The sequence below is a fragment of the Erpetoichthys calabaricus genome, chromosome 9, assembly GCF_900747795.2.
Source record: "Erpetoichthys calabaricus chromosome 9, fErpCal1.3, whole genome shotgun sequence".
NCBI lineage: Eukaryota > Metazoa > Chordata > Cladistia > Polypteriformes > Polypteridae > Erpetoichthys > Erpetoichthys calabaricus.
This window is the reverse complement of record NC_041402.2, coordinates 104,811,918-104,832,464: the sequence shown is the minus strand read 5'-3', so window position 1 is coordinate 104,832,464 and position 20,547 is coordinate 104,811,918. Positions and strand designations below refer to the sequence as shown.

General features: G+C 34.8%; 1 long non-coding RNA gene and 1 gene segment (V, D, J or C); one reads left to right on the top strand and one right to left on the bottom strand.

Moving 5' to 3' along the window:
• Positions 1–4,918: 4,918 nt before the first annotated feature.
• LOC127529215 (T cell receptor alpha variable 12-3-like) lies at positions 4,919–5,668 on the top strand. The segment is given in 2 exon segments: positions 4,919–5,063; positions 5,226–5,668. Coding segments are annotated over 2 exon segments (531 nt in total).
• A 6,756-nt stretch (positions 5,669–12,424) lies between these two features.
• Positions 12,425–19,960, bottom strand: LOC127529093 (uncharacterized). Its single transcript, XR_007935751.1, has 3 exons — positions 19,907–19,960; positions 13,595–13,691; positions 12,425–12,628 (listed from the first exon to the last, which is right to left on the bottom strand). It is a non-coding gene; the product is annotated as an uncharacterized LOC127529093 (long non-coding RNA).
• Between the last annotated feature and the right edge of the window lie 587 nt (positions 19,961–20,547).

Sequence of the window (20,547 nt, the reverse complement as noted above, 5' to 3'; positions counted from 1 at the left end):
GGAGGCATGAAGCTGATAGAATAATGTAAAATTCCTAATGACTGACACCAACTAGTCTGTGCCTGGCAACAATAAAATCAAACAGGTTTGATTTTATCTTTAGTCAGGGAGATGGCAGGAGAATTGACAACCAACGAATACTCATCTAGAAGTTTAATGCAGAGAATTTTGCTGATGAGAAAAAAGGACAACATGGGTTTTGAACCGAAGAGATGTTCATCTTTCTGGTGTCTCATGTTTTACATAATATTAAAGGTTGTAAAAAAGAAAAAAATGGGCCAAGACTGAGGCTAAGCTTGTTGCAAATGTTAACCGTTCACACAGCAGAGGCTCAATCAGGCAGAAAGTGGACTTTGGACCTTAAAAACAGAAGAGAGAGTCATCTGTCTGATGTCTTGGGATTTAAACAATTTGACAAAAATAAAAAAAATAAATAAAAAAGGCAAAGACTGTTGCACTGTGTGTCAGGCAACATGCTATTGACTGTTAATAAAAAGGGGGCAAGCACAGTTATGCTTGAAGGTTGTAAGTTGGTCAGTAAAACAGACATACCTAGAAATTTCTGGTGCCATTTAATTTGACATGGTGCAGCAACAAGATAAGAGATTACGGTCAGCACATCTAACATGCCACATGACAAGTCAGTGTCACACACAAGCGAATAGGAGTCAACCAAAGGGCTTGAATAATGGCAATTCCACATCCAACTAGGGGGCGGCGGGGTGCACTAACAGTCTCTCTGGATTCCTTGCAGACCATTCTTGGGAAATTCCACAGGGTTCCAGTGCCTCAGATGATGTCACTTCCGGTCCCGCCTCCAATTATGTCTCTTCTGGTCCTGCCTCTGATGACGTCATTTCGTCCACTGGCCTTTAAAGGCGCCATTTTGTCTGTATTCATCAGTTCTACTTTGGACTCAGTCAAGTAAACAATGTTCTGTTCTACTAAAAGACCTTTTGCAGCCAGAGGACATTATATGGGTGGCTGCCCAAAACCTTTATGAATGTCTAAGTGTCGTTCTTGTCACATCAGGTAATGTGACATCAGCTTGTAGGTCATGTTACATATTTATGACTGTTTCAGCAATTTTCAGTTACAGCCTTCATTTACATAATCTTAACAAGTCTGAGGCAGTCAGCATCATGCTCATGTGAAATCAGTTGCTTAATGTGACATACCCAGTGACACATTCAAACTACTCTGTAACATGCCAAGATAAAATGAAACAGGTTTGATTTTGTTATTATTCACTAGTAGCAGGCTTAATCTATGTGCATGACAGCTGACAACCAGTGAATGCTCATTTGGAAGTACAATAGAATTTGGTGATGAGAAATAAGGAATGTGGGTGTTTTGGACCTTACAAACATAAGAGGAGCTTGTCTGTCTATTGTCATGTGTTTTACCTACCATGGTGGTGCAGTGGTAGCGCTGCTGCTTTGCAGTAAGGAGATTGTGGGTTTGCTTCCTGGGTCCTCCCTGCATGGAGAGTGCTTTGAGTAGTGAGAAAAGTGCTATATAAATATAAAGAATTATTATTATTATGATATTATTGTTATTATTACTGAGTAAAGAAAGAAACTAAAGGGACAGGATTGCAGCTGAATTTACTATATAGATGCTTACCCTTCATACAGCTCCAGCTCCATGTAAATCTGCTGAAGTCTCTTTATTGTTGCCCCTCTGTAGGTCTCTTGCATAATTCAAATATCTCACATCCCTTCTCCATTAGTAGGGGAGCTAGGCAAGGCTGTCCTTTGTCAACTTTACTCTTCAGCTTACTTCATAAACTGCTTGCAATTGCCATCCATAAATTTCAAGCTTCTAACTCCCTTTACAATTTCAAATTCCAGTCAAATAGTATTCTTATACACTGATGACATCCTTCTTTATCTAGGTTAGCGGTTCTCAAACCGTGGGTTGTGCAGTAACAAAAAAGGGGATGCGAATGTTGCCATATGTGGTGTAATTTCTCTATTCATAGGAAAATTTTAAACTTGTAGCGGTGTATCGGCAGCAAAAAATATAGGAATACATTTTATTAGGGATTCAAAAAAACGTTAGGGGTGCGTGATTAAAACTGTTATGAAAACTAGGGTCACAAATACTTAAAGGTTGAGAAACGCTGATCTAGGTAATGCCCCAACTGACATCCCTTGAATGCTAGAACTGTTAGGCCTTTTCAAGCCCTGTCTGGTTACAAAATTAATTGGTCTAAATCTTCTCTCTTGCACCTTAATGATAAGTGCTGTCAATTCTCCCTACTAACTGTCATCCCTGTATCTGGTAGCCTAAGATATTTAGAAATTGAGATTACTGCCTCAATCTCAGACATATCATCTAATAACTATCACAACATCTTCGCTGAAGTGAAAGCTTACATTAATATCAGGTTCAAACTTTTTCTCTCTTTTCAGTCTCATTTGACCATTATCAAAATGAATATTGTACTCTGTTTCAACTTCATTAACTCTATATTGCCACTTCCCCCTTAAATATTGGTCCGAAGTTAGGTCACTGATCTCAAGGTTCCTCCGGAACGGTAAGAGACCACACCTTAAACATTCAACCCTGGTTAGAGATACACTGAGTGGAGGTGTATCACTGTCTGACCTAGAACTATACCATTGGGCTTTCAGCCACCACCCTCTTTGGTCATGGCTCTGTTCTCCCACTCATCCCCTTCCATGGATCCCTATAGAATCCTCCCTTGCTTTCCCACTTTCTCTTCACGATGTTCTCTTTACCTTCTCAAAGTCTAAAGCCACCAAACCTTCCTTGGGACCTGTCTTGTCATATACCATCTACATCTGGCACCATGTGGAAAAGTTACTTGCACCCTCTGCAAAATGGCACTCCCTCACTGCTATATTTCATAACCTTGCTATCTCTATAGGTGGCCAGCCTTGTGTAATTTCTTTTTGGTAGCATATGGGAATAAACGTGTTGAGGGATTTATTTAATAGTTCAATGCTTATGATGATCCAGTCTTTAGAAGCTCATTTTAGTTTCCCTTGTTCTAGTTTCATTCCTACCTACAAATCTGATCTGTACTCAGAACATGTGGGATTCCCTTGATTGCCCCCATTATTTAATCACTCATTCTACTCTCTGTTTTTATTTTCCTCTCCCAAGAAAAGAACTGTCTCTACCCTCTTCTCTTTATTTTGCAAAGCATCTTATAACTCTCTGCACTTGATTTATTTTTGGTCCAGAGACCTTTCTCCCCTCTCTCTCCACCATTTTCTCCAATGTAAGGTTTTGTTCTAGAAACCCATCTATCAGCACACCTAGTTCAGAATTCTACACAGGCTTCATCCTACTCCCTGCAAGCAGTATCTGTTGATACTCTCTGCCAATTATGTTTCCTTGGTTTACCTGGCACTCTTCTCCACATGTTCTGGCACCATCCTCCTTTCTTTTCCTTTTGGGCACACATTTGTCACATACTGATTTCCTTTCTTTCCTGCAATATACCTCTGTTACGTCAAATCTTTCTTATTTTAAACCTTTCTAGAGTTCCACTTAAACTATCTGAACGCAAGGTATTTAGTCTGGGTACCATGGCAGCCAAATTAATTATCGCCATCTGATGGAAGACACCTGAATGTATTACTGTTGACAACTGTCAAGCCTCCTTCTATAACTTAATACTTTAGGAGTTGTCTGCAGGATGGATTATTGGTATTTCCAGTAATGTAACTGAAATCTGGTCTGCTTCTGCTTGGTTGCATAAACTTTTTTTTTCACGTCTTGACTCAGGCTGAGTGGGAGAGGGTCAGGGGTGGGTGGTTTGGGTTCCTTTGTATGTTATGTTCGTTTATTGTTTATAACCTGTAATTTTATCTTTATTTAATAAAAAGTTGATCACAAAAAATATGTTGACAATGGAAAGAGTATAATTGCACACAAACTTTCCCCAAGCCTCTGCTTTACTTATTGTTCAAAATATGCTATTAAAATGTTTAGCTTTTCAAAACTTTATTGACTTTGTTTGCATGGCTTTAACATAATAGCCTAAATAAGAATTTCTTTGTGTTTAACAACATATATTTTATTTGGAATGGTGATTTAGATTCTTTCCACCATTTTCATACATAAATCTATAAAGACTAAAGTAATAGTTTAGCATATGAACATACATTGTTTATTAACACACACCTATCGCTCACAGCCAAAAACTTTTTTAACAGAATTGTTAGTAATTACATTCCCTTTACAATATTACTTGAACTAGCATGCAGCACAGAGAGAACTTCAATAAACAAGTTATTTTTTCTAAACTTTTCCCTTTAGCTTATGAAGTTTGTTGTGATGAACTGACAAGCAACCTGTTGTATGTCTTTTGTCTGACATTGAAAATGACACCACAAGTAGATCAGTTCCAGAAATAAACATGGGCTTATATGCACCCATCCCTAAAGATTGATGCTTATGAAAAATATGTTGATTCTGTTTCAAGCAATATGGACAGGAACATAATATGCACATAACTTACACAACACAAACTCTGGCTCTACCAGGAAAATAGTGTTGATAAGGTTGCTGTAAACCAAATTAAAAACAAATTGATAGAGTCCTTCTGAAAGTAATAAAACAGTAATTTTTTTTTTTACAAAACTACCTAGTAAAAAATTCAGTAAATGTTTAAGGACAGATAAAAACGAACATGTACAGAGTGTATAAATAAAATTCCTTTATTATTATTATTATTATTAGTTGTTGTTGTTGTTATTATTATTAATAAAGAATATAAAAATAACTGAAAGAACAATTTAAACTATAAACTGTTTTATAATGTATAGAATATATACAAATATAACCATAACATCCATAGACTGTTTCTTGCTCATTCTACTTTTGTCCAGGATGGGGCAGTATAACGCATAATTTAACACAACACTGAGAAGGTGGGAAATGAAACTATTGATGAAACAGATAAGCTGCCACTAAAATTATAAAGTGAGTGAAACTGATGATAACAACGTTTTTAAAGAGACAAAAGTTTAAAAGCATGTTTCTTCAAAGGAGTCTGTGTTTATTCCTCTTTTTTGCATCTAAAGGTACAGCATTTATCAGTAAATATTTATTATGAAGCTTTATTGATTAAAATCCAAGTTTTAAAGTTGGGATTTCTTATTATTCAAATAAATAGTTAATGGCACAACAGGTTCTTTTAATGGTAAGAAAGAATATTACTTTTTTTCTCTTAATATTTATTTCAGGCATCAATGGAAAAGATGAAGACTCTGTAACTCAGTTCCCTTCATCAGTGAGGAGCAGAGAAGGAGATGTGAGCCTACTGCATTGTAACTTCACACACTCTTCAGCTTACCAGAATGTGTTCCTTCAGTGGTACCGCAAGGAAGAAGGGAAAATAAAATACATTCTTCAAACATCAACGCTGGATGGGATGAATAAAGAAGTAACTGCTGATGGTCATTTCTCTGCTTTGTTGGACAAACAACTTAAAACAACTTATCTAACAATACATGCAATAAGAGTAACTGACTCTGCGTTCTACTACTGTGCTCTGAGCCCCACAACAGAAAATATGCTTCTGCAGAGCGATCAAAAACCATCTCAAGCACAATACAAACATCTGTTTAGCAAGGTGTCGTCAGCTATTAAACATCTTGACTATCACTCAAACATGACGTTTTTTTAGTATATTAGTGCTATTTGCAATTCAAATGTGTTTTTACAAAATAAAAACTATTGAGCAATATATATTAGCTGCTATGATATTCAATTGTATGCATTCAATTTTTAGCTACATTTAAACATCACTATGATGAGTGCAAATGTCATGGTACAATGATTTAATTGGTAGAAGCTGAGCTGCTGCACTATTCGCCAAATGATTACGCCAGAGTAGAATGAATTGAAAATATACTGTTTCTGATTCTAAGAAATCTGGTTTAATTTGTTTTAAAATATTCACATGAGGTATACTTACTGTCATGGAGTGACACCATCTATCAGACAGATATGACCAGAACCAACCATTTCTTTTTCCATTCTGGAAGAAGAATGAGAAGAAACAATAGTTGAAATGAAAAGAAAATTGTGGCAATTGGATTGAACTTAAACAAGGAACAAGGAATATGTGCCAATATTCACTGAACTAAGATGAGAGATGTTTGGAACAATACTCACTCTAACTAAGAAGAAATGAGAGGCACTATAAAGGTGTGAATTGGAGAATTAGGGTGAAGAAAGGAAGACTTCATATTCAATGATAGGTATAAAAAATAGATTTCTCTGAGGATAAACAAGTAAATTTACAAGTCATCTACTACCAGTTGCACTACTGTAATAATATACAAGTCACGGACCCAGTGTAGAGTTATAGGGGACTAGAGCATATCCTAGCAGCACTGGGTTCAATGAAGTTACTATTCATGAAGATGTCACCAGGTGATTGCTGAATCCAGTTATGCACACATGAACAGTAACACACAGCAAATGTGGAATTACCAAATACGCATGTCTTTGTTAATGTAGGAGACAAACCAATGCAGACAAGGGAAGACTATGCAAATGTCACACAATGACAGATCATGGCTAACCTTTTTTTGCCAGATTTCATACACTATAAACAACATGTGTGTATGGAATCCACATTCTTCCAGTTTCACAAATAAACAATTTTTACATAAACATTAAAGAACATCTTTAACATGTATGACATTCATTTAAAATCTTTAGAAAAATGAGAATATCGTAAATGCACAGCAATACATAACCAATACTTGTCGAAAAATATCATTAATAAACGACGTAAGCACAGCATATATACAGTATCTGCAAATTCCTTCATTTCCATATTAGCTAATTTTCTCTTTGAGTACTGCCAGTAGATGGAGACATTTGTTGTTTAATGTTAGTTAAATATATGACCTTCCTTGCAGTCTGTCTAAAAGTACTGAACTCCGTTAAAAGTAACAATACAATTTAAACAACGATGTGTATCCACTATTTGTAAATATGAGCGTCCTGAACATTTTTGTATTTTAGGAATTTAAAAGAGAGTAACCTTAACTTACGAACCACAACTTTAAACGACCGATCGTTTCTAAAGCTATTTTATTAACGATGAATCATTGAAATGTCTTGAAGGAGTGCAACAGGAAACTATCAACCTCATTTTTTTAAGAATGCGATCTGACGTTCAAATGTATATAAATATTCACGGTTAAAGCTGTATTGCACCATGGCATGTTGCGTCACCGACATCCGAATCGTTAAAAAAAAACAAGAACTCCATTGGCGGGTCTTATTTGACAAGGACTTACAGACAAAGGTTAACTTGAACAGGAAAGTAGAAATGGACAAAAGAAAACACAATGCAAAATGGTTATTAAATGTTCTTTCTTGGACAATATTTCTTGGTAAGGAACCTAATTTAGAGGAGTTAAAACGTAATTTCAAATATATGTATAAATATTTAACTATCATCGTTAAATATCAATTTTACAATTAAAATTTTTTTCTGTTTATTCATTTATTATTTTAATACAAATAATTTTGTTACCGCAGTTGGATCTGTTGGATTTATCATATAGTATTTAAATACCAAATCATATTAAATATCAGTTGTAAAATATTTTCTCATTCAATTAAATTACAAATAAGTAATAAGCAATAGAAGTGGATAACTTGAATTTTTGTACTTTTTTTTTAGTAAGAAAGAGTAATTAAAAAAAAATCTGTTTAATTTATGAATTTTCATTATGTATGCTTAAACGTGTGCCTTCTAGTTTTAGTTGTAATCTAATACTTCCAAAAGCAGACAATAATTTGTGCACGAAGAAGTACGTTTAACAATGTCTTTACAAGCAGGACTAATATTTTTCTTTGTTTTAGGACAATGTTCTGGAGATTCCGTGTCACAATTCCCGCATATTCAAAAAACTACAGAGGGACATAACGTAACGTTGAACTGTACATACAACACTTCATACGCTGGCGTTGTCTATCTACAGTGGTACCAGCAATATCCCACAACAGGTCCACGGTACCTTCTTCAGACTTTTTCATCGGATAGTGGAAAACACGTAAAAGAAGGACAATTTTCTGCAGTACTGAACCACACTGGGCGATTTACACAGTTAACATTACGAGAAGTGAAACTGTCAGATGCTGCTGTATACTACTGCGGTCTGACGACCACAGTGACTCAGTTCTGGTACACTAACTGAACAAAAACACAGAATAAACATGTGCTGGATTTACATATTCATAAAGCAACTTTTCACATTACACATTTAATACACATTAAAAAGTAAATGTGTATTTAAACATAGGTTACCAATACACATATTTTTGAAGTTCGCTTCAAAATTTAAATTTTAAAGTTACTTAATACCAACCCACCATCTAAAGATATGTTATATTAGCATAACCTTTGAGTTCAATCAACTAAATACATTTTTTGATTTTTTTGCTTTTCAGGTTCCACAATAATAAGGTCAACATCACGGTTGTGGAATTACATACAAGTTTATATTTCATATATATCATTATATTAATTCCTGTATGATAATCTAGAAATCCTAGCCTTCTGAATTTTTGCAAACCATTTCTTAAAACATTGATGAACTCAATCCAGTCTTAAAATAAAGGACATGAAATAACATATGTACTGTATAACAAATGACTTGAAATAATTACTGTCCGCTTACAAAATGTATCCTTCCCTCTCATGTGAGCCTTAGTATACTAAATACAAATACAAAAGACTTTATTATTTGAAATAATCCTGACCCTTCCTCTATACTCTTAAAACTGCCAGGGCAGTTCTTCAGAGGGATGCCATAGGAGAGCCATCTACACCAATCCATATGAAGGTTTCAGAAAGAACCTTTATTTATTTAGATCCGTAACAGGCTGCATACAGTAACAGGCTAAATTCAGGTTTTCTTAATCTGTTGGTGTCAGGAAGCTTGCTATACATTAAATATTTAATTTATTTTTCTACATATTCACACGTTTTTCTAAACACAAAGAATCAACTTCAGGTGCAAGGACCCATCCCAGAATATCATTGGGCTGTGACAAGCAATAGTTTTTTGTTGAATCACACAATCTAGTAAAGAACCATTACTTGTAAGAGATAGCTCTCTGTTCTTAAAGGTTAAATTAGCCAATAAAATTGAAGTGTACATGATGGAGCTATGCAATTCCTATGTAGAACTTATTCCACATTATATGGTTTCATAACATCTGACAATAGTCTGAAATCAATTGATTAATTTTGGATAGATTAACATTATATTGTTCAAATATACAACATAGCATTTGATAAATGGGATACACTGATTGAACACAAAAAGAACACCATTGCCATATCTTTCAACCATAATTGTATAAACAGTTCCCTAATCAACTTTTCCTAAATTATTTAGAGCATTGTAACAGTTTAAACAAGAAACATTCAGCCTAACAAAATCTAATTCAATCCATTTATACACCCTCCAACTCTGCACAAACTCCGTCAGGGCAAATGTGGTTCGATGCTCACATTGAAAATATTCATGGTTCGGATACAAAGCAATTGTAACTATTTATTTTTGTATCTATGAAATACAACATGTTTGTTTATTTTTCTTGCACAGTTATTTTCAAAGCCACAGCCTTGAAATATGGTGAGAAGTACCTGAGCGCCAAATGTCAGGCTTTTGACATTTAATTTTAGTTTTGCCCCCTTAAGTCCCAGTTAAGGTTACGTTTAGAGTTAGAGTCTGTCAACAGAGAAACAGTATAAACAGGTTGTAATGATAGTGTAATGTTTAAGACACATGCCCTTCTTGAAGACCTGAAGTTGTTTCTACCCATTTCACTACATTTTTACTTTATTCAAGCATTTTCCTCATTTTTCTTGTCATGAAAATTTGGGGCTGCAAATGTAATCTCTCACCATCACACCAACAACAAGAAGTGTGCAGCACTGTTTGTCTGTTGTATTTGAAGATAAGCTCTGCTCAGAGCCATTTTTAAAAGGTGGTGACAGGGACGGTTGCCCTGAATTATGAAGTTTGGGGAGGCCCACATTTCACAAACCCTCCATAATATAACTTAAAATCTCTTTTCACAAATGCATAAAAATATAAATATGCACGTTGACAGTTTCAATAAAGCTACATATGACTAAACTTACCCCAGGCACTACGTCCAGTCTCACTTATTTATTTTTAAATATTGAGCATTGTGCGGTCAGGTGGCACAGCAGGGATGTTGATTACTGTGCTGCCATGTTGTACAGCAGCATGCTCTGTACTGTTTTATGCTGTCCTTTTGTGTAAAGATCTGTCCATTACATGTGGGAATGCTCTTAACAATAATGATTATTTAACACAATTTTACTGTTGTGTGGTCCTTGGTAGACCACTTCCTTCACATAAACCCCCTCAATTCTGCACTGTAAAAAAATTAAAGTTGAGAAAACTTAAAAAAAAAAATAAAGCAACCAGCTGCACAGCTTTTTTAAGTTAACTCAACTTTGGGGCAATTTAGTCACATAAACTCAATTTTGTAAGCAGTACAAAGGTTCCATCTAATTTGAAATTTTAAGTTCGGTAAACTTGTCTTTTAATTTTAAGTCAAACCTACTTACATCCTGTAGTTCAGCATACCTAACATTTTAAGTGTTGTTATTGTACGAGTGTCAATTTATTAGACAAATTAATCTTTGTGTATAGAAAATGCTTTTAACTTAATTCCTATCAGTTCATATTCAATGCCCATTAGTTCAGTACACTTGAAAATACTATGCAGCTGGTTGCTTAATTTTTCCATTTTTAAAAAAGTCAACATACATTTCTGCATTTGTAATAACTATTTAAGTAAAACTGTTTAAAGAAGTCTAATAAAAAATGACAACACAAGTTCGAAAAAAAATAAATTTATTAAGTCAACAAGACTGCAAAATGCTTTCATATACTGTACACGTTTTATACTTATATACAGGCACATTTATGTTTTAATATCAATTCCATTAATTCAATTTTGAAAAAAATAAGGTTATCAATGAGTTTTGAGCCAAAACAAAAGCAAATAAAGTCAAAATTTATGGTGTGACTGTTTAGAAGACTGAGCATTTATGCTTAAGAAATTAAAGGCATCTTCTTCAGTTGAAGTTTCTATTCCCAGATTAGCCCAACAAAAGAAAATTTGGTCAATGTTGTTCAACAACAACCATTAAATCAGTAATGAATTAAAAATGTAAAATACAGTTTTGAGCAGAGTGAAGGGGTGCCATGCTTGCAAGGGCTTGTCAGGAACAGGGGTACCACTAACATGGCTCAGGAAAGCTTTAACTCCTGCATAAACTTTGAAAAAGAGAAAGAAAGCCAAACCAGCAGTAGAGGGCTTGAACATGCCACTCTGGTAACTGAGGTATATGCAGTAGGGTGGACATAAATTCGATATGAGCTTTGTTCTCCTAGACCCAGCACATGACATGGAGGCCTGATCCTCTAGAGGGAAATTGTGAATACCTGGGAGGGCAGGCATGAGGTTGTAGAATCACCTGACAGTAGATAACATGAAATCACTGGAGCCAGGTTCTCTGATAGCGAGCAAGTGTAGGACAACTAACACCCCCTTAGATGGTCCATTTCTTAACAGCACAATTGCATGCTACCTGCCGATGAAAGGAAAGATCAGTGTTTTCCCACCCTGCTAGATTTCCAAGGAGTCACTCACTAATTGGCAAGCAAAAGCCAATTCAAGGCAATATGTTTCTAGGTCTCGGTCAAGTAATCCTGTAGCATTATGCCAACCTTCCCCGGTCCTTTCTTTCACTGTGCACCAGCAGTCCTCTTAATTTCCCTTCTGGGACAGCCAGCACATTTGTGTAACACACACACACAATCTATCATTGTAATGCTAGCATGTAGCGGATCTCTGTTTATGCTCATGTGGTTCTCTGAATGCCTCACACAGGAGTGACTGCTGCCCAGTACAATCTCAGTGACCCTCCATCTTTGCAACCCATTGCCACCCTTTCACAACACTTTGAAACACACAAGGAACTTATTCTGTGCTGAAAGAAGAAGAATGAGAACACAACATATGGCCATTGAGCCATTATCAATTTCCAGTAAACAATATACTTGTTTTCCCTAATCTTTCTCACATCTGATGAATGTTTCTTTTCAGCGGGAATAAACACACTACTTGTTTATAAACCATATGTATTTTTTTTCTCTTATGCTAAGAGTACTTTAGGAATAAAAACAAAACAAATAAATGTGGAAATAATTAAACTAAAACTGACAAACATCAAAAAGGTATCTGTGATTACTGCAGAAGTTTGTTTTTCAGAGTCTGGACTCTTACAGAGCACTAGGATCCTAGGTTCATAAACACCGTTTGAATCACCTCAAAAGTATATTTTAGTTCCCTGGGATAGTCAAAATTTAGTACATAGAGTAAGCCAAACAGGAGTGCAAATGCACTGGGCAGATCACGCAGCTCATCCAGCACAATCTGCTCCTCCAGTACAATGCCTGTTCCGACAATATTGGGGTTGGAATGGACAATGGCAACATCATCCTCCAACAATAATGATGATGATACCCACTTTCAAGCCTTGGGTGCAACTTTCCTCTGGGTCTGTTTCCTGAAGTAAAAAGAGAATTTGTGAAATAGAATACAATACAATAAGATACAATATAATATGGCAAAATCCTTACCAAAGTAAAACTCCATTCTCTTGATTTAGCCAAAAGCAATAATAAATACTGCACTAGAAGTAAAAACCATGTGACAAACGTGGAGATAAATGCAGACTATCCATTAGCAGTCTTTTCTGTCTCGAGACAAATCTTTGTTTTTTAAAACATGCATGTTACCGCTAGGGCGGCACGGTGGGTAGCGCTGCTGCCTCGCAGTTGGGACACCTGGGGACCTGGGTTCGATTCCCGGGTCCTCCCTGCATGGAGTTTGCATGTTCTCCCCATGTCTGCGTGGGTTTCCTCCCACAGTCCAAAGACATGCTGGTTAGGTGGATTGGCGATTCTAAATTGGCCCTAGTGTGTGCTTGTTGTGTGTGTGCCCTGCGGTGAGCTGGTGCCCAGCCTGGAATTTGTTCCTGCCTTGTGCCCTATGTTGGCTGGAATTGCCTCCAGCAGACCCCCGTGACCCTGTGTTAAGATATAGCAGGTTGGACAATGACTGACTGATCCTCTGTGTTTTGATTTTAGTTTTGGATATTGAAAAGTATTGCCCACTCTATTGAATTAGGTGACTGAATAAATTAACTTCTGTTTCCTCTTTATAGGGGTTAAGTGTCACTATGGTTAGTGATCCAATGCAAATCAGAGATTTGCGTATGTTTGTGTGTGTCCTGCGGTGGGTTGGCACCCTGCCCGGGATTGGTTCCTGCCTTGTGCCCTGTGTTGGCTGGGATTGGCTCCAGCAGACCCCCCCCCCCCCCCGTGACCCTGTGTTCGGATTCAGCAGGTTGGAAAATGGATGGATGTTACCGTTAGTGTGAAAAACATTTAAAATACTTTAAAATTCATCAGATAACATTACATAATTAAATTGTCAATTTCCTATTGCATAAACAATTCAGATCGATTACCAGACAAGTCCTCAGCAGAATGTCAGTCTTCTCCCTCAAAAATAATGGGAGTTCCTTGAAGAGCTGTATGTTTTCGATGTACAAGAACATCAGTGGTCTGGTTAGTCAATGAAAAAAGGAATAAAATAAAAGCAATTTTTTTTTTTTTTTTTTTTACACAATTTTGCTGTGTTGTTAGCAATAGCACAACAATGTATAAGATTTGCATCTTACAATACTGATAGATTCATTGACTTTAAAAATTATTTCAGCTCTTGGTTAGAGAATACAAAAATATTACCTGTTCATGAAGTCTGTCTAAAAGGATTTGAATATCCTCGCCAAGTACTCCCTCTTGCTCTGTAGAACTTAATCAGCTTTGTCGAATGTGTATCCAAGGATGAAAAGAAAGTTTTCTTTAGCTCAGTTCTTGTGATTCTGTAAAACTGCACATATCTGTTGGTAAAACGTTTGTCTTTTTAGTTTTGTAGCAAAAAAGTGTTCATTAATTAAAATGATTGCTACATTTGGTACTTACGTATATAATCTACTGCATAAATGTTTCAAGAGGCTTTTGAATAGGAATGCTGTAGGCTCAAAAATATAACCTACCTGTTCTTGCAAGAATAGTGCAGGCCATCTTTTTTTGACATTCTGAACCAGGGGCTCTTCCTCCACTATCTCTCTTCTGCGCAATGAAAATGTAATTTCCATTTTTGAGGTAATAAATATCATGTTGGGAAGTTTCTTCTTCATCTCCTCTTCTAAAGCCTGCCTTTCCTTTTCTAAAGTTTCATCAGTATTCCTTGTTGAGTTGTGTGGGAGAAAATTCACTTCAGCTCTTTTTGCTTTTTTGAAAGGACGTTTGCAGTCCTCTCCCTTGCTTTTATGATTTCTAGTTACCTCTGTGCAGCCTGCTGCTCGTAATTTCTGGCGGTAATTTCCTAATTTATATTTAAGACTCACAGCCCACCCTTGATAACCTTGTCCTGACCCTGCATCTTTAAGACATGGATATTTTTCAATTAGTGAAATGGCCACCAATTCTATTTCTTTAGTGTTTGGGTAGGCCTTATAGGCAAAAAGAGCTTTGGCTATTTTATCTAAGATGTCCATTTTCATGCTCTCATGGTACAGTGAGAAGAGTTTTATATTTTCTCTCAATATAATAATTTATTATATATACATACATACATACACATACATATATATATATATATATATATAATATACATACACATATATATATATATATATATATATATATATATATATATAATATACATACACATATATATATATATATATATATATATATATATATATATATAATATACATACACATATATATATATATATATATATATATATATATATAATATACATACACATATATATATATATATATATATATATATATATAATATACATACACATATATATATATATATATATATATATATATATATATAATATACATACACATATATATATATATATATATATATATATATATATAATATACATACACATATATATATATATATATATATATATATATATATAATATACATACACATATATATATATATATATATATATATATATATATATATAATATACATACACATATATATATATATATATATATATATATATATATATATAATATACATACACATATATATATATATATATATATATATATATATATAATATACATACACATATATATATATATATATATATATATATATATATAATATACATACACATATATATATACACATACATACACATATATATATAATATACATACACATATATATATACACATACATACACACATATATATATATATATAATATACATACACATATATATATATATATAATATACATACACATATATATATATATATAATATACATACACATATATATATATATATAATATACATACACATATATATATATATATAATATACATACACATATATATATATATATAATATACATACACATATATATATATATATAATATACATACACATATATATATATATATAATATACATACACATATATATATATATATAATATACATACACATATATATATATATAATATACATACACATATATATATATATAATATACATACACATATATATATATATATAATATACATACACATATATATATATATATAATATACATACACATATATATATATATATAATATACATACACATATATATATATATATATAATATACATACACATATATATATATATATATAATATACATACACATATATATATATATAATATACATACACATATATATATATATAATATACATACACATATATATATATATAATATACATACACATATATATATATATATATATATATATATATATATATATATATATATATATATATATATATATACACATACATACACACACACACATATATATATGTGTGTGTATATATATATATATATATATATATATATATATATATACATACAGTGATCCCTCGCTATATCGCGCTTCGCCTTTCGCGGCTTCACTCCATCGCGGATTTTATATGTAAGCATATTTAAATATATATCGCGGATTTTTCGCTGCTTCGCGGGTTTCTGAGGACAATGGGTCTTTTAATTTCTGGTACTTGCTTCCTCAGTTGGTTTGCCAAGTTGATTTCATACAAGGGACGCTATTGGCAGATGGTTGAGAAGCTACCCAACTTACTTTCTCTCTCTCTCTCTCTCTCTTGCGCTGACGTAGGGGGGTGTGAGCAGAGGGGCTGTTCGCACACCTAGACGATAGGGACGGTTCTACCTTCTGTGTGCAGCTGCTTCCTGAAGGACATGCTGCACGGTGCTTCGCATACTTAAAAGCTCGAAGGGCACGTATTGATTTTTGCTTGAAAAACAAACTCTCTCTCTCTCTCTTTGTCTGCTCCTGACGGAGGGCGTGTGAGCTGCCGCCTTCAACAGCTTTGTGCCGTGGTGCTTCGCATACTTAAAAGGCAAACAGCCCTATTGATTTGTTTGCTTTTGTCTCTCTCTATCTCTCTCTGTGACATGATCTGCTCCTGACACGCACTCCTTTGAAGAGAGAGGAAGATATGTTTGCATTCTTTTAATTGTGAGACGGAACTGTGATCTCTGTCTTGTCATGGAGCACAGTTTAAACTTTTGAAAAAGAGACAAATGTTTGTTTGCAGTGTTTGAATAACGTTCCTGTCTCTCTACAACCTCCTGTGTTTCTGCGCAAATCTGTGACCCAAGCATGACAATATAAAAATAACCATATAAACATATGGTTTCTACTTCGCGGATTTTCTTATTTTGCGGGTGGCACTGGAACGCAACCCCCGCGATGGAGGAGGGATTACTGTATATATATACTCATTCCCTTTGGAAAGTCTCAACTCAATATCGTAAGAAAATGATTGAATAGGGAATGGACAAGGCCAGTGCTCTGCATTCTCATGCTGTATCCGTAGTACTGATGGGGAACTCTGGTGTGAACTAGTGGATGAGGAGGATGATAAACTAGCAGTGTCCAGAGAGGATATAAAAGACATCTCCTCCGATTCTCCACGAGTATTCCCAACTATTTTCAATACTGCCCTATCTGAAGGAAGATCTGATTTAATCAGTGAAATTGCAAAGTTCATGGCCAAATTCAGGATCTTCAAACTGAAGCAAAAAGTCATCTTTCAGCTACAATTTCTGTTTCAGATTTTCTTTTAGCTGATCCACTGACTCGGGTGTTTATGAAACCTGAACTCTCCTTATATTATTAGGAGCTATAATTACACGCAGCAACATCTGGGGGGGGGGGGGGGGGGGGGGGGGGGGGGGGGGGGGGGGGGGGGGGAGAGATGTTTCAAATACATTATTGTTATAAAACATTGTGGAATAACATGTATACAAGCTGTGGCAGCTGTGACTCCAAGAAAATCATGGCACTGATAAACAGCACTTCCAAGGCTAAATATAAAACCACCAAGACAAAAAATAAATTTAGAAATAAACAGTCAGAAATAACTTATGAGAGCTTAAACTAAGGCAGTCATTCACCCTATTCATATCCTCTCAAAAAAAATAAATAAAAAGACACTGGTATGCTGTCAAAATACCTCTTATGACTTTAGTTAAATTCATACCTCTCAAAATAAATAACATTACTGTGTTTAAAAAGAATCAGAGGCAATTTTGAACCATTCACTTCAAATAGAAAAAAAAAAAATGCAGGATTCTGCTTCTAGTCCTCACCTCAAACTGATATTTTGTAAATAAAACCAGCTACTGTCCTATAAATATTAAAGATGTTTACTTTTAATAAAAACACAATCAATGAATGAGAGATATCTTCAGAGAAAATCAGTGCCCTCCTTCCAACTCTGTAAGCTGTCAAGGGATGGTAATCATTTAGGTCTTCAATCTCAAGAATTTCAATATGTGCAACAGAACAACTGCACATACTGCATTTATACCGTAGTAAAGTTAGTTTGACATTCGGACCATTAGGCTTCGTATCTCCAAAACAAATGAGCAATAGCATTAAAACCAACTATGCAAATTTGTTTACAAGCATTCCTTTTTTACAGAAATGTCCCTGTTTTTGTAAAAATCAAAAATAGTTCTCAAAACGCAGTAAAAATCCTAAAACGGTCCGAAATGGGTGCATACCACACAAATTCGGCACCAATATATAGAACAGCACTTGTGAATTTTCTGACAGCTTTTACATTTCTTGTGACCATTACTGCTTTTTAAAATAAATTTTAGAATAACGCATAAAACTTATACCAATGCAAAGTCAACTGCGTTAAAGATAAGACAGACACAAATCATTTTTTTTTTTTTTTTTTTGAAGTTCAGTTCCTAAAGTACATTTCACAACTCATATTTTGCCTTTTTATTCAAACGGAGACCTTTAAAATGACATGCAATACTGACATGTTATATTTGGGGTCTTTTATTTTTGAAATGCATACCTACCGTTTGAGAAGCTGTAGCGCCAGGCTACAGAAACCGGGGGCCTTTTTATAAGTCTTTCTAAGGGTCTTCGATTAAACAAAAAGGCAAAATATGATACGTAAAATGCACATTAGGCATTAACCTTCAACAAAATCAATGTTGGGTTGCTGTCTGTCTTAGCTTTTACGTAGTTGACTTTACACTATGTAAATTATGCGTTATTTTAAAAATGAAACAGTAAAAGTAAAAATATATTTATAAAGCGCCTCACAGACAAATGTCACAAAGCAATGTAAAATATGGAATAAAATGAAATATTAAAAAGATAGTAAAAACATAACCCTCAGATGACAGAGCTACCTAAAAGTCAGTCCGGAACAGATGCATCCCACTTTGACACCCGAAAATTCTGCCAATCTCAACGACAGTGGAAAACTTCCATAACCTTGGAATATGCTAGGCCTGAGACCATCAGGAAACAGAGTGACGATCCGATCCGAATTTGGCCAAAATGCAGTTGGGATTCATCCCAGAAAATAAAGCCAGATGAAACCTATTTTACTAACAAAACCACCGCGCTTTCCCCACGTCCGGTATCTTTTTCGTCTTCTCCGTAGATGTACTGTACAAACCGGAGCGCGCCAGGGTGAGCATGCATGTCTGACAGAAGCGGTGACGTTTTCTGCTCACCCAGGTCACATTTCATCATTCTTTCGTCATCAAGTCGAATCTTAAAGAGTGTTAGGTGATTTAAAACTAATCTGTAACATTCACAAAAAATGTAAATGCTGTCACAAAATTCACAACTTGTATTCTATACACTGGTGCCGATTTTATGTGTATTTTGCACAATTTTCGTACTTTTATTGCGTTTTGAGAACTATTGTCCATTTTTACAAAAATTGGGACATTTCTGGAAAAAGTAACGCTTATAAACAAGTTTTGGGGAAAATGTCGAATTTTCTACAATTGGTTTTAATAACACTTCTTTTCATTTAGGAGACATGAAGCTTCAAAGTCCCAATTTCAAACCGTTTAGACCACAAGTTCTCGGTATCCCAGGTTTTCTACAAGAGAACTTTACGTCTCTCAAGAGAGCTCACACTCGAACACCCTTCAAAGTGATAAATAACACTGTACTAAATAGGAGAAATTCAACATTTGTAAAACAAACTGGAACGAAAACTTCATACACGGGGAAAACCACATCAAACAGACCAAACCCTCGACATGTAGAATACGTTTACTTTAGTCTTTATTAAATCCTAAATATATATTCATCAAGATTGTTTATATAACGAGTGACTTAAGCAGATTAATGTAACCTTACCTTATTACGCCTAAAGATATCACCTTGTCGTTTCAATCTGATAAAGAATTTGTATTAGCGCTTTTCTTTCGGAGAAACTGAAGAAAATGACGATGGAGAAAGTAATGACGCTTACTTTGTGTTTTTTTTCCCTGTGACGCGACGCTGCTGCGGAGGGCTCAATGGAGCAACAGACTCCTTCACTCCAACCTCGATTACTAATTTTTTTATACATATAAAATTCACGGGCAACATATTCCATCACCTAATTAATCCATGTGGACATCTCCACTTGGCACTCCAATCTTCATTACGCTTCACTGAGGCCGGCGCGCCTGTTGCCGCTTCTACGGCGGTAAGTTATTTTACACGGAAATCTGAATATCTCGAAAGTATGAAAACAAGCTTTAAAACCGAATAAAAATGTAAAAACAAAATAATGTCGATCTCATCTTCATAAAATATATATAAAAAATACAAAAAGCAAAAAAAAAAAAAAAAAAAGTGCTTGGCCTAGCTATTTACCCCCACGTGCTGCCGGGTGGAAACAGCAAAAGCTGGCTAAAATATAGCTTTATCTGTTAATGTATCGTCACTAAAGACATTTATGCGGGCCCGCTCCGACCTCCTTCACTCAGGGCCTTGTACGACAGTCTGCGCTG